Consider the following 14,222-nt stretch of genomic DNA (forward strand, 5'->3'; position numbering starts at 1 on the left):
TGTGATCCTAAACTTAAATCCACTATTTACTATGACTTCAAACAACTGATAATCCAGCACTAAGTTTACCCTACTGACTCGGACCTTGTAGCAGCACTTTCATGCTTCAGAGAAATAGCTTTAGTTACAGGATAAAGTGAGCACAATTAAATCAGCCTGAACAGCCAGATACACCTGAAAGCAAAGGATTCATAGAAAGGCCAGAATAAATGTAGGTTAAGTACTACTGTATGAATCAGGTGAAAAGGCATTAACATTAAAATAACAAGCAAAGAACTAAAAATATATATAATTAAGTAAAGTTCAAACTCTGTGACTAAGCAGTGACTGCAAATAAAAAATAAATAAATAGCTGGCTCTCTTTCAGGTAAATAAGGTAGTAGGATGAGTACACAATCCATCTCATTGTAGCCTCAGACCCCTGTTTTTGGCTGAAAGGAAAACGCTGTGGTGTTTTATTATTATTATAGTCCATCCATTTCTAGGTTCAATGTGTTGTCATTTTCAAATTTTTCTAATCACCATGGTTAAGTTACTGTAGTGCAAATGCGAGGAGAGCTTTCTCAAATTCTCAAAACAGCCAGTCTGGCCCCAAACTATTTTTCTATTTGACAGTACCCTGTTCAAGGAATACCCTTGTGTTTTGATACCAAACGAGTTCAATCATGTTACATCTTGATTGAGCATCTTGTCTTCCAAGGGATTCTGAGAAGTGATCAGAGAGACAAACAAGCCTATATTCCCAAGCAGATCTTATAAAGAACAAAACAAAGCTTGCGAGCGTATAGAAAAGAGCTAGTCTGCAATAAATATCAAAGAAGTAAATGGTCCAAGAAGAGCATGGGGATAGCCCTCAGGCATAGGCTCTTACATGACTACAGATAGTGCTTATTGAAACCATTCAGCTTCAAACAGAAAGAGAGAGAGAGAAAGAGAGAGAGAGTGTGGGAGATACTCTTCTGATAAGTGTACTGAAGTCATTCTCTGGCAAGAGTGCAGAGGGAAAGGCATTTTTAGATTAGGGAAATTAGAGAGAAGATGATGTTACACACAGAAGGGCTTATCAGAAACGAATTTTTCGGATGAGGCTCCAGCCCACACGCATTGCACAAATACGTTTTTGTCACCAAAATCTCATATGCAGGAAGAACCGCCATTCAAACCTGTGTTGTTAACATATTTTTAGACCACTTTTTCAGTGTAATCTAATTTAAGATGGATGACTTAATAAAGAATACACAACAACTGGCTGTGTTGAGTGATAAAAATAAGAAGGAAGGGTTGAATGCAGTAGCATTGAAGCTGAGTTCCTGATTTCACCCAAAGTGAATACATTTTTAAATAACATCTTTTCCTGGTGTCTTTTACCATAACCATCATCTTTTATCAAAGCAATATGCCTATGATTACAAGTTGTGTTGATTAAAGTATGACACATAGTCCTTTTTAATCTATCGATTGTTATGGTAAATGTTGTGGAACATCCAAGTTAGTACCTGTGGTCACTTTTTAGAAACAGGAGACACACACAGACGCACACACAATCTAAAAGAAGTAAAGGTTACATTGGAGACTCCTTTCAAAGTTACTAAATAAATGTCACCTCACAGAAAGTGAATATGGAGCAACTGACATTTGAGTCTGAGAATTAGCTAGTATGAAAACCTAAACAGCATCTTCTTACCAATCAATATTATGTAAATATAAAGTACTATTATTAGAACTATATTTGGTGTTATGCTACTGTAGAACCCTGACATGTGAGGATGTGGAAGAAGACTCATAGAGGGCAACACAAGGTTAACAGAGCAACCGCTCTCTCATTATTTTCCGATTCTTCACTTTACATTGTAGCTACTAATGCATACACAGTCAAAAACCTGAAAGCACAACGGTAAACTGTAACAAGCCACAGGTGAGAATCATGGAGTGCTACCTGTTGGTTTGCCCACCTCCTCTCTACCCACAGATGACACTCAAACATGCCCTCACTGCCACAGCTTACTTCCCTAGTCTATAGTCCTTTTTTAAATCAGATCTTTAATAGATCTGTTGTCTATAAGAATGCACATTTATACGGTACACTCTTTTCAACTCTTCCCTACAGCAATGTAATTAAGGGATCTCAGAGATGACATCATCAGCACAGAGCTGGCACATGAATACTAGACCCATTACAGTAAAGCCTTGTTATAAATTGGATTAGACCTCTGCCTGGAGACACCGCCTCGTCCTCCGAGGGACAACCACAGAGGAGAATCCAATTTGAGCAGAAACGACATACAGGCGGAGGATTTGGAGAGAGAGACGACGGGAGAAGTATGGTTATACAGGAATGACAGAAAGGGGGACGGGTTTAGAACACAAAGAAGGTTGCTATATAACATGAGAGTCTTAAGAATGATCTGAAACAATCATTATTATGTTGAATAATTCAATTGTTTTACTTTTGTGAGTCGAAATGTTCATCTTGGGTACACCCTCAGCTTTTTTTTCCTTAGTACCTGGATCCAATTTCACCCAACATGCAACCATAGCAACCTGAAGGAGATGTACTGAAAACAAATTCTGGTTATATAAATATTGTATTATCTCTTATATATAAAACATCATCATTAAATAGTGCACTCTGTTTTTCCTTCCAAAATACTTTCTTTGTTCTTAAAAATCACGTTCATTGTCTGAACTGGTTTTGGGTGGTTTCTAAGTGGCCAGACAAATGGAGGGATGCAGCAAAGCAATGGAAGGATGTCTACAAACGTGTGTGACCAACACCAGCTGCTACCCCCTAATTGTCCAGCACCTGCTCAGCCGCCAATCGCCTCTATTCCCTTTGTCCCATTGGCACTTTTCATAAGATGCCTGGTGCAGCTGCAAGCTGATTGGCTAAGGCTTGATTCTAATCTCTCTGAAAGAAAGAGTGGACTTCAAACAGCCCGAGTGTTTTGCTGTATTCTGAGGCGATAGGAATCCAAGCTTGACCAAAACACTGCAACTGATGGGGAGCAGCTGCACACACAGAGGGCAAACCTATTTTTAGCACTCTTCTTTCTTTAAAAAAATAAAGAAATAAACGCAACTCGCATCTTTTTTGGGAGCAGACTCTCATCACCTGTTACGGTAAACATAAAAACCTGGTGGAAAATAAGCAGACGTGGTGCTTGATAAACAAAAGAATGTCGCTTGAGCAAAAAGCTGTTTGAGCCACCACTGAAAAATAGCCAAATAAGGCAGTGGCATGATGAAGCGGCTTCGCTTCGCTTTGCTAGTTTTAGCTGAAAAGCTGGCCGAGGTCATGACTCTCTTTCAATCACATGTTATTGCTTTCCTACATTGACTATTTATTTTCTCTTTCTTAAAGCCATCTCAATCTCTCTGTTTTTCATATTCTCTGAAGGAAGGATTTGGTGCTTAGTCTGATTTTATCCTTCCCTCTCAGGACAGCATAGACATGAGCAGAGTGGAGACAGAAAGAGCAAAGCAGAAAAAATTGGCTTATATTGCCACACCTGAGAGAAAATGGAGAAGTGAAAGAATGGAAAAAGGTGATCAAATGACAAGCAAGATATCCAAGACTGAATGATGCATGCATAATGGGTGTGCATAAACGACAGAGAAAGACAGCAGACAAAGGTTACTGGAGGTTTATATGGAAAATGTTGGCTGTCTGCCACTCCATTGCTTTTGAAAAGAGCAGCGGTCTTCCAGGCAACACATGGCCATGACAATAAGACCCAACAAATACTCAATAAATTACAAAAACCCCTTCCTCCTGGGACGTAATACGCTCTGTCTCTTTCTTTCTCTCTCTTTTAGTCCTTGTTAGTCAGAGAAGCCACCTTCTAGTGTTCAGCTCTAAATACTGGCATGCTCTAAATAATGCACATCCCTAGAACAGAGGAGTTTCCCTGTCAGAGAAGGTGGGAATTACAGTAGATTTCAAGCATGTTGTTTGTTTTTCTTTTAGACTGAGGAACAACTTTAACTTTGGACTGCATCTTTTTTGGAAAAAAGGATCATCACATTTTCTATGCCTTGTTAGCATTCTTCCTAAACAGATTTTCTTTGGAACTCACCCTGAAAAAATACAGAAAAGTTAAAAACTACTTAGAACACGTTCCACTGAGACTTCAAACTTGCTGTGATTTATCAATTTTGAAGCGAAAATTCTAACTTGGGCTTCAGTATTAGAAAAAAGATATGGTTCATTAATGATTCTAAGGATAATTCTACATTCTTTCCAAAGGGATCCGACTTGAAAGCTTCTTAATAGCACTGTGAAAGCTTCTACACAGAACCATTCCAATGTAGAACAAGTAAAAGAGTTTTTATGATTTTACATGTTTTTTGTGAAGTGAAGGATGCATTACCCTCTAATGTAACATCTCGAATCCTCAGTAACTCTTAGTCTTTGTACCATCAGGGGAAACAATTGTCTATTGTCTAACATTTTTTTGAAGATTTAAACAAGTGTAAGTGCAATAAATGTTTGGCATTACAAAGGACCCAACAGGTTATTTTTTTATTCGTATTCATAATGCAGTGGTGTTGAAATGAGGATCTGCTCTCTCAACTCCTGCCTTGCACATCCCACACGGATGTTTATCTGATGTTCTATAAACTGCTGTTTCTCTTGGCCCTTTAACGAGCTCTGAAGTGCTTTTCTCCATATATTCGACACAGCCACACCTTATCTCAGCTGCAGCGTTCCTTGTTTGGCCACCCAGAAGACTTGGCATGGCTCAAAAGGGAGGAAAAGCGAAGATCTAAGTTTGGGAGAGCAAACTGGAACAACACATAAAGACAGGAAAAGGACCGTGTTCTGTTTTAGAACAGGTCACATCGTTTCTTCCCGGCACGTTCATCGAATTTCCTGTCAACGTGTCAAGCTTGTGCAGGAAATATAATCAACCTAGCTGACACTTGGTCCCCATTTTTCACTGTCTTTCTCTAAAGACAGGATAAAGATCCGATGAAGAAATTCCGCTCGGCTGAGTTAGAAAATCACGCAGCATCTGTTGTTCTAATTTCCTTAACTCTCCAGCCCTGGAGCAGTCTATCTTCTAAACAAATACAACTAGCAATGTTTATGCTTGTAATGGGTGCATGGACACTACACATTCTTACTGTGATGCTAATTCCTCTTAGCTAGGTAGTAAAAACAGCTCATTTTACAGTTTTATTGCGACTCTTGCTTCCATTAAGAGACTTGACATTAAACCTATTAACCTGGAAAACCTTTCCTTAGGGATCTCAAACATTTGTGTTGACAAAAACTTTCTAATGAGTCATGAAATCAGTGTTACTGAAAATCTTCCTACGATTAGAACTGATGTCAGTGAATTTCATTTCTCTTTTCATTACTTTGTGAATAGAAAGTAGAACTTATGAAGTGATTCTCAAGTAGTTCAATGGATGCATACTACAATGGGGTCACATTTATTTGCTTACTAAGAGATGCTTTTAATAGCATTTGTAAATGTTTCCACAAAGGTCACACATTCAAATAAGGCTTTTTCTCTCGTTATCTGTCATACTAATACATAAATGAGAGCTTTGTTTAAATCACTGTAATTTAGCTTACACTGATTTAGTTCAGTTCCTTATTTATGCAATGGTCAGTCTGAATACTTGATTCTGATTGGCTGGAAAGTGAACGCACACATAGCACTGGTCAGATTATTCACTTTTCTTGATGAATTAACTTACAGTTGCATAAAGTGAAACAGATACTGTAAACCTTTTTCCTAATTAATTTACTTAGCTAAATGGATGATTTTTTTGCATCATTTAACTGATAGGATGAATATAGCAATTCTCTCTCTCTCTCTCTCTCTCTCTCTCTCTCTCTCTCTCTCTGTTTCTCTTTATGTTTACTATTTGGTACAATTCATTTGAAAATAAATGTCATGTACCACAGTATTGATCTCTGTATATGATTTAGAACGAGGAGAATTATAGCTCTACGGGACTGTATATAAATTATCTATAAACTGTTATTTTAATAACTTTTTTTATTGTTTCAGTCTGTTTTGCACTACAAACATCAGTGACAGCTTTATCTTGTGTTCTAGTAAGTCTGCTTCACATTGGGCAGTTGTTTGCCATGAGATACAAATCGTGTAATGAACACATAGCCCAGGATTATCTCTTGCATATATAGTTATGTCCAAATATATATGAACACAGCTTAAAGACATACCTGGAATGCATTAATTGTGTGCACTGAAGGTAACCTCAGGGTCTGGCTAATGTCTACCTATCAGGTTACAGCCATTCAGGTGCCAAACATATTGACCTAGTACAAGAAGCTTTTACTACAACCCCAAACTAACCCCCCCAAAAATGATAGGAGAAAAAAATCATAGCTATGACACATTTTATAGCAACAACAATTTACTATTCCTTTAAAAGCAAACAACGACCAACCATTAAGCGTGAAATCTTATTTTGAGCATGATTTTTATTTGATGCTTTATGAATGATCATATCCTTTAAATGTAAGATTTAGCCATTGTGCTAGCTTCTAGCATGGCCTTTATACATATTATGAAACATGTTTGGAACAGTGGTACAGCAACTGGAGAAAATTTAATAATAAGGTTAAGGGAAATATGTTTAATTAATTGGATTTGTGGCTTTGTTTTGAATTGTGAGCTAACTAACAATGTTGGCACGTATCTCTAAAAGACACAGTCCATGCTCGACCCTATTCGTCATGTTTACAATTGTTTTTTTGGGCCAAAACATAAAATTTCCTTAACTTACAGTCCCTCACATTACCATCATACACCACTGAAGAATGCATAAAGGAATCATGACTCATTTTGTCCAGCACAATACACAGAACGCTGTGCTAGAAGACTTAAAAAGGATATACTGTAGGAATTTAAACTGGCAAAACTACGATAAGAACAGAATGTCTGTCAAAATGTATTTAATAGTATTATATACGGCTCTATATACACAGTTTGGTCTTAAGCATATGATTATTGTGAAATTTTTAGCTATGATTCTAAAACAAAATGTTATTAAAAATAACTAATACTAAAACTAATACTCTCTCTCTCTCTATCTCTCTCTCTCTCTCTCTCTCTCTCTCTCTCTCTCTATATATATATATATATATATATATATATATATATATATATATATATATATATATATATATATATATATATATATATATATATATATATATATATATATATATAGTGTTTTGAGCTTTAAATGATAGCAATTATTATCATGTCATTCATTCTGAGGGAAAATACATTCTAAAGTAAGTACAGAGTTTATTTATTACTTGTCTAATTGTTACTAAGAATACAAAGTTCAACATCACTAACTAATGGGCTTTAAACATTACACTATTGTCTACACAGTAATAGACACTATTTTGTGAACTGCATAGATAATCAGAATGAATAATGAAAGCAGTGCATGGCAGCAAGATCTGAAATCTTAAAGCAGCAGAGAGACATAATCTAAAAAAAATAATCCAGAAATCACAATGTATGATTTTTTAACTATTTATTTGTATGATACAGCTGCAAATAAGTATTTGAACACCTGAGAAAGTCAATGTTAATATTTGGTACAGTAGCCTTTGTTTGCAATTACAGAGGTCAAACGTTTCCTGTAGTTTTTCACCAGGTTTGCACACACTGCAGGAGGGATTTTGGCCCACTTCTCCACACAGATCTTCTCTAGATCAGTCAGGTTTCTGGCCTGTCTCTGAGAAACACGAAGTTTGAGCTCCCTCCAAAGATTCTCTATTGGGTTTAGGTTTGGAGACTGGCTAGGCCACGCAAGACCTTGATATGCTTCTTACAGAGCCACTCCTTGGTTATCCTGGCTGTGTGCTTCGGGTCATTGTCATGTTGGAAGACACAGCCTCGACCCATTTCCAATGCTCTAACTGAGGGAAGGAGGTTGTTCCCCAAAATCTCGCAATACATGGCCCCGGTCATCCTCTCCTTAATACAGTGCAGTCGCCCTGTCCCATGTGCAGAAAAAGACCCCCAAAGCATGATGCTACCACCCCCATGCTTCACAGTAGGGATGGTGTTCTTGGGATTTTTTTTCTAGATTATGTCTCTCACAGTGGACATGCACCTACGATGACAATTTCAGACCCCTCCATGATTTCTAAGTGGGAGAACTTGCAAAATAGCCGGGTGTTCAAATACTTATTTTCCTCACTGTATATATATATATATATATATATATATATATATATATATATATATATATATATATAATATATATATATATATATATATATATATATATATATATATACACACACACACACACACACACACACACACAATAACAGGATTTTCTATATAAAAGTCTTGTAAAACCTAGGGTAATAATACTAATAATATTTAGTAAGCTACTGTTCTGCAAAATAAATTAATTACAAACATGTTTGTCATCGGACAAATCGTTACTTAATAAATATCAATTAGAATACAATTATAATTCAACAATTTTCTAAATCAGAATGCATATTTACTACCTTTAAGATCCGTGAACCTCTCGCTTCGGTACACTTGTCCGTACATCAAGAGATTTACTCGCAGTGATCACTTTCTTCCCAATTATAATATGTTCCAATCCTGATGGGAGTGGTCGCTTCCAAGATGACATGCATCCAAAGGTGCAAATCACATGCTATGGCCTTCAAAGTCTGTATACACACACAATGCATAGATTGTGAGAAAGTGAAGAAACAGCCAATATGTCAGCCGTGGGGCAATGTCAGGTGGTCTTTGAGCGTCGGTTGGCTTTAATAGTTTGGGTGTGTTCCGGACTGTTGGCTCTAGTCGGACAGAGTCAGCTGTTTTTGGCCAATTTATCAGTGAAAATGCCAAAAATTGGCCTGGTTAATCGGCCAGCCGGTCAAACAGTTGACCTCTAGTTACGACTGACCAGAGCACCTTGGCACAGACTGCACATTTCCAAAACTGTACTGGAGAAATGTACACTGCTCTACCAGGTATAATATACAGCATACAGGCTCAACAAAACTGAACAGCTGACAACATTTTTACAATATTTTACAGTCCAGTGAATGTTTATCTGTGCCCACGGCAGCCTGGTCTTGGCTGACACGAGTGGAAGCTGAGGTGCCCCTCTGCTTTGTAGACCTTGTGCCTTAAGGTTTAGCATGCTATGGGTTATAAGACTTTACCTCAGCTGTTAGGAGTTCAAACAGAGTTACTGTAGCCTTTCTGTCAGCTTAAACTATTTTCTATTTCTACCCACAGACGTTTTCAGTTTCTCTAAACATTCTGAATAAAAACTACAGACTGTTGAGCATGATAACCCCAAGAGAGCTGCATTTTAAGAAATATTCGAACTATGGAAAAAAAAAGGTTTTTTAATTTTTGCAATAATAATACAAATAATAATAAACAATTTAATTTGTAATCCATAACATGCACTCCTAGCTAATATTGCTTAATTCTGAGTGTTGTGCATTCACCAAATAGTGAAAGTTAACTCAACCCTGTAAGAGTTAATTCAACCTTGGTGAATCCATTGTGTAATACTTATCCTTAAAATGCTTCTAGGCCTGCATCCAACTACAACTCCAGATGAAGTTTTCACATCTGAAGCCATTCAGGACTGCATGAAGCAGCCCTGTGAGTGTGTGAGTGTGTGTGTGTGTGTATTTCTGACCGACAGGGATATAATGTAGCCTCAGCTTGGGTATTTATTAAACAACATTCCTGCCTCTCTGCCGCACTCTTCTTATATTCATGCACCCGCAATGAAATTCTGTGGCACCCTAGTTCAAAAAGACACTAATAGCAAAACACCAACCGAAATGATAACACAATGTGTCTCCTGTGCCTTTCACAAACCCTCTGAGCTTTAAAAAGTGTGTAGGATTTGTTTCTGACTTGAGAGTAGCCTAAAATGGTGGAGGGCTGAAGTAAGGATGCTGAGAATTACTATGCGTATAATGTGCTAGCAATATCACGTTAGCAGGTGGCACTGGTTTCAGTCTTGTAGTGAATTGATATAATGTGAATCATGTGCTGGGCTAGTTTTTTCTCACTTTTCTAAAATGGACATCATTTGACATTATACGTCATTACTTTTCACAAACTAGCCTAATTTACAGAAAATTAAATACGGGTATGGCAATTGAAGAGTTAATTCTGTTCGTTAACTTTAAATGAAATAATGAATAACCTAGTGAGCAAGTCATGCTACTATTACATAAGAGATTTACCGTCATAAATCTTTCCATAGATGCCTCAATCAGAAATGAGAATAGAACAAGAGAATAAAGAAAGATGATGTGAGTGTACTTCGATGCACCTGTGCAGACTAAACAAACTTTCTGAATAAACTTAAACATCAACATTTCGACCATTCTAGCAAGCTAAACCAATCCTGAGTTGTGTGCATTATATTAAGGGGCTGTTTAATGCATTGAAACTCTGTACACACAAACAGCACATTCAGGTGAATACACAGCCTCTCCTGAGGAAAGCTTGTATTTATGTCTGTGTGCGTAGGTGTATTTTTTAGTGTGTCTCCAATACACCATGCTTGAGAGGGATTTTGCCATGAACAGGCTGCAGCATACAAATACTGATTTTTCTTGTATGAGCTTCTAAATCCGAAAGCAAAAGTGGAAATTACCAGACATACAGATAACAACATGCACGTGGGTTCAGAACATCTTTCAGGCATCAGCAATAAAAAAAAACCCTAAAAAAACACAACAAAACATAAACAAACTTTTAGACAAACAGATCTAAAAATATGTCTTGAAGCCTGAGGAAACCCTGGGATAGTTCAGGATTTCTTGAATTATTATAACATCATTTAGTACAAAAATTCTATAGAACAAAAATAGCTAACTAACCAAAAATAACTCAAGCTACATACATATCTATAGCCACATCTGTGCACTTGAAGCTGTCACTGAAAATACTAAAAGCCTGGAGACTCATTCTATTGTTAACTCCTCTTTTGCTCTCAGGAGTACAGACTCAGCTTTCATCTATGGCACGAAGGGCTTTTAGTGCAGAGTTTGATGGCTCACGTTTCTGTTCAGACACATGATAATAAAAAGAAAGACGTGTAATGCTTTGATGCGTACATGCACACACTGTCCAGAAATGTAGGTCTTACATCAGATCTCGGAGAAATACAAAAGAGAGGGCTAAATTAAGATACACACAGACAGACAGCAAAAACAACAACAACAACAACAACAACAATAACAACAACACATCCCACACATACAACATTTAGGAGAAAAAGGGGTTGTTTTCAATTGGCACAATGCACAATTAGGAGAGATGGCACTATCTCTAGAGCATGTGACCTGCTGCTATAATTGTACCTTCAGGGATGACAGCATTATGGACGTTTTATGTGTGTGTGTGTGTGTGTAGGCTTTGACACACACCAGTACATCAAAGACCTGCCTATGGTATGCCCTGCTAAGTTTCTCTGTGCGTGCCAGAGTGAGTGTGATTACACACCCCAGCTCGGCTGCTCTTAACACTGAACTTGAAAACACTCAGGACATGCTCTAGTATAAAAGAAAAAAATAAGAAATAAAAAATTTGCCATTGTTAGTATATACCTATTAATCTCCAGGCATTTTGGTTCATTCCTAATCCTCACATTTGTTTTACTCTGAAAGTCTACATTTGGTTTATATGTCATTTTTCAAGCCTTTCTGAAAACAGTACATTTTCAATGAAGTTTCCCTCTAGTCATAAACATTCCTTAGTAGATATCAAACATATTTATTAGCTGACTCGTGTTGGTTCTGAGAAATTTATATTTAACAGTTTGGATGTCTATATGTGTCAAAATAGTGCCATCACACTTGGATTCATTGGGTTCACATTAGAAAATAATATAATATATTTTGACAAAATAAAATAAATATATTTGATTTAATTTCATTTAAATTAATATAATATATTTTATTTTAAAAACGAAATATATTTTGTTATACTATGTCTGTACTTTCTCCTGCACTGAAAGCTCCTGTCACCAAGTCAAATTAGTTGTGTGTGTAAACATACTTGGTAATAAAGCGCTTTCTGATTCTGATTCTGATTTAGACACCTTAGCTGATTCCCATGTTTAATGAAAAGATCTCCATACAAGCAGCAATGTTCCATATGGTCTATGCTTTCACAATCGCAATTTTTTTCCTCTGTAAAAATATAAAACACACCGCCATCTGTGTTTTCTTTTTATGGCCAGAATGTACTTTTTAAACTTGAAAGTTTTCCGAAAAAAAAAAAAAAAAAGAAAAAAAAAAAAAAAGAAATCACAATCATGTCAAGCACATTTTCTTTTGAACAATCAGATGGCAAGTTTGGAGGGCAAAAGAGAAAAACAAACACAGAGAACAGTCCTGGTCAAAATAATTTGTCTTGTTACTGAGGTGATTTATGACATGTTGAATAGAAAATAATTCATTGCCAAAATTTTAGTGTTAGGACATTAACCAGTATCTGTAGCTGCATATATTCAATTTTTACAAGCAAATTCTCTTCCTTTTGATTTTTTTGCCTCATACAAAGTAAACTAGTAACAGTGAAGTCAAGCTAATTTATATATTAAGATACTAAACAGTAAGATTAAAACTAGCTCTGACTCAGACAAGCATTGTTATAGCTACACTATGGATTAATTTCTTGTGATTGTAGTCAACTGTGTTTTCCATTCCATCTTTTTTAGAGCATAAATGAACTGTATACAGCTGAGTATGAAGATTTTAGTGATAGAGTATTCTACCAATATTCTACCATCGACAATACCTGAGTAATCGGGTAAGAGGTACTTTTTTCTTTATTAAAGAGCAATACTAAATTTACAAGAGAAAATATGATGGGTCTCTTAAAAAACTCATTTGTTTTGATTTTAGAAAAATTTTTATTGCTGAAATCGCATACAAGAACATCTGTAAAAACTAAACCCATTTAGTGCAAATAATTGCCATATTACATATCAAAATGCAAATCTAAAAATATAAATAAAGATATAAAAATCAAATTCAATATACTTTAAAAATTGTAACCGCAGTGTACGAATGAAATTATCCCAAACTTTGCAAACTTTTTGTCATTTTCTTTGGCCTGAATCTTCTCCTTGCCCCTCAGTTTTATCTCCGCGTTCCTCCATTTTTATTTTTAGTGGCTTCTTTTGTGTTTTTATATGTCCATAGCACCCCACATTTATCGGGTGGTGCATCAGTAATAATGGTCCGTGGGGAAACACAGTGCTCCTTGTGTGGTTAAACAGACTAAACGAAGCACTGAGGCAAATAATTTGCCTCAAAGCTTTTTTGAAATTGAACTACTCAAGTTTTGAGGAAATGTTTTAGCCCCACTAATGATTACTCCACCTTAGTCTACATATTACTTTGCTAATTTGTGGCACAACGTATTACTTACTTATTACTAATATACTGTATTATTATTTTAAACTTAATAGTACATGTCTCATTTCATATGTGAGTCTCTGTGCCTTGGATCATGTGAGTAAAAAGAAATAATGTCATATGAACATGACTGTGTAGGCATAAGAAGAGCCTGTAGTGAACACTGGTGGTTGTGTGTGTGACTCACCGAGCAGCTGGACTCCTCGAGTGAGGCCATAGACGTCAATGAGTGCCCAGAGAGGTTCGGTGGTCCGGACACCGCTAAAGAATAGCATGGGACTAGAGCCGTTGATGCGGTAGAAGACGCGGCCCTTCTTGTCCACCCAGAAGGCAACAAGGTTGCCCTCACTGGCTAGCTCCTCAGGCAGTGCCTTGGCCCAAAAGCCATTCTGAGACACCAGGTCTGGGCAAGCATACTTGGGCAAACTGTCTGGGTTGATGCGTGAGGGGTCTTTGGAGGTGAAGCCCAGGCGAAGAGCACCACTCCAACAACACTGCTTCTTTGTGATCTGTATACCATTAAAATGCCAATATTAGTTTTTCTGACAAAGTTAAAGAAGTTCATAAGGCAAATATTTATATGGCAGGTCTGAATAATACATTTTAATAAGGTAGTAAGCAAAACAAACATGTTAATGGCTCAAGCCAGCCGTCCCTCATGGTCTAAAAGCAAAAACTTTTAGTAAAATACTAAAACACTTTTAGTATGTAATTACTTATTACTTGATAATACTGTAAAATGTGAAGAACTGTATCTATTATTAATAATCTATAGTTTCAT

General features: G+C 36.6%; 1 protein-coding gene across 2 annotated transcripts in view; it reads right to left on the minus strand.

Moving 5' to 3' along the window:
- Positions 1 to 14,222, minus strand: part of neurl1aa (neuralized E3 ubiquitin protein ligase 1Aa) — a 91,218-nt gene that overhangs the window by 22,445 nt on the left and 54,551 nt on the right. For both annotated transcript variants that reach the window (XM_083523124.1, XM_083523125.1), the window contains exon 3: positions 13,629 to 13,950. In XM_083523124.1, the coding sequence (XP_083379250.1) occupies positions 13,629 to 13,950 (322 nt within the window). The remainder of the gene's footprint in view (positions 1 to 13,628; positions 13,951 to 14,222) is intronic.

This window comes from Silurus aristotelis (genome assembly GCF_946808225.1).
Source record: "Silurus aristotelis genome assembly, chromosome: 20".
Lineage (NCBI taxonomy): Eukaryota > Metazoa > Chordata > Actinopteri > Siluriformes > Siluridae > Silurus > Silurus aristotelis.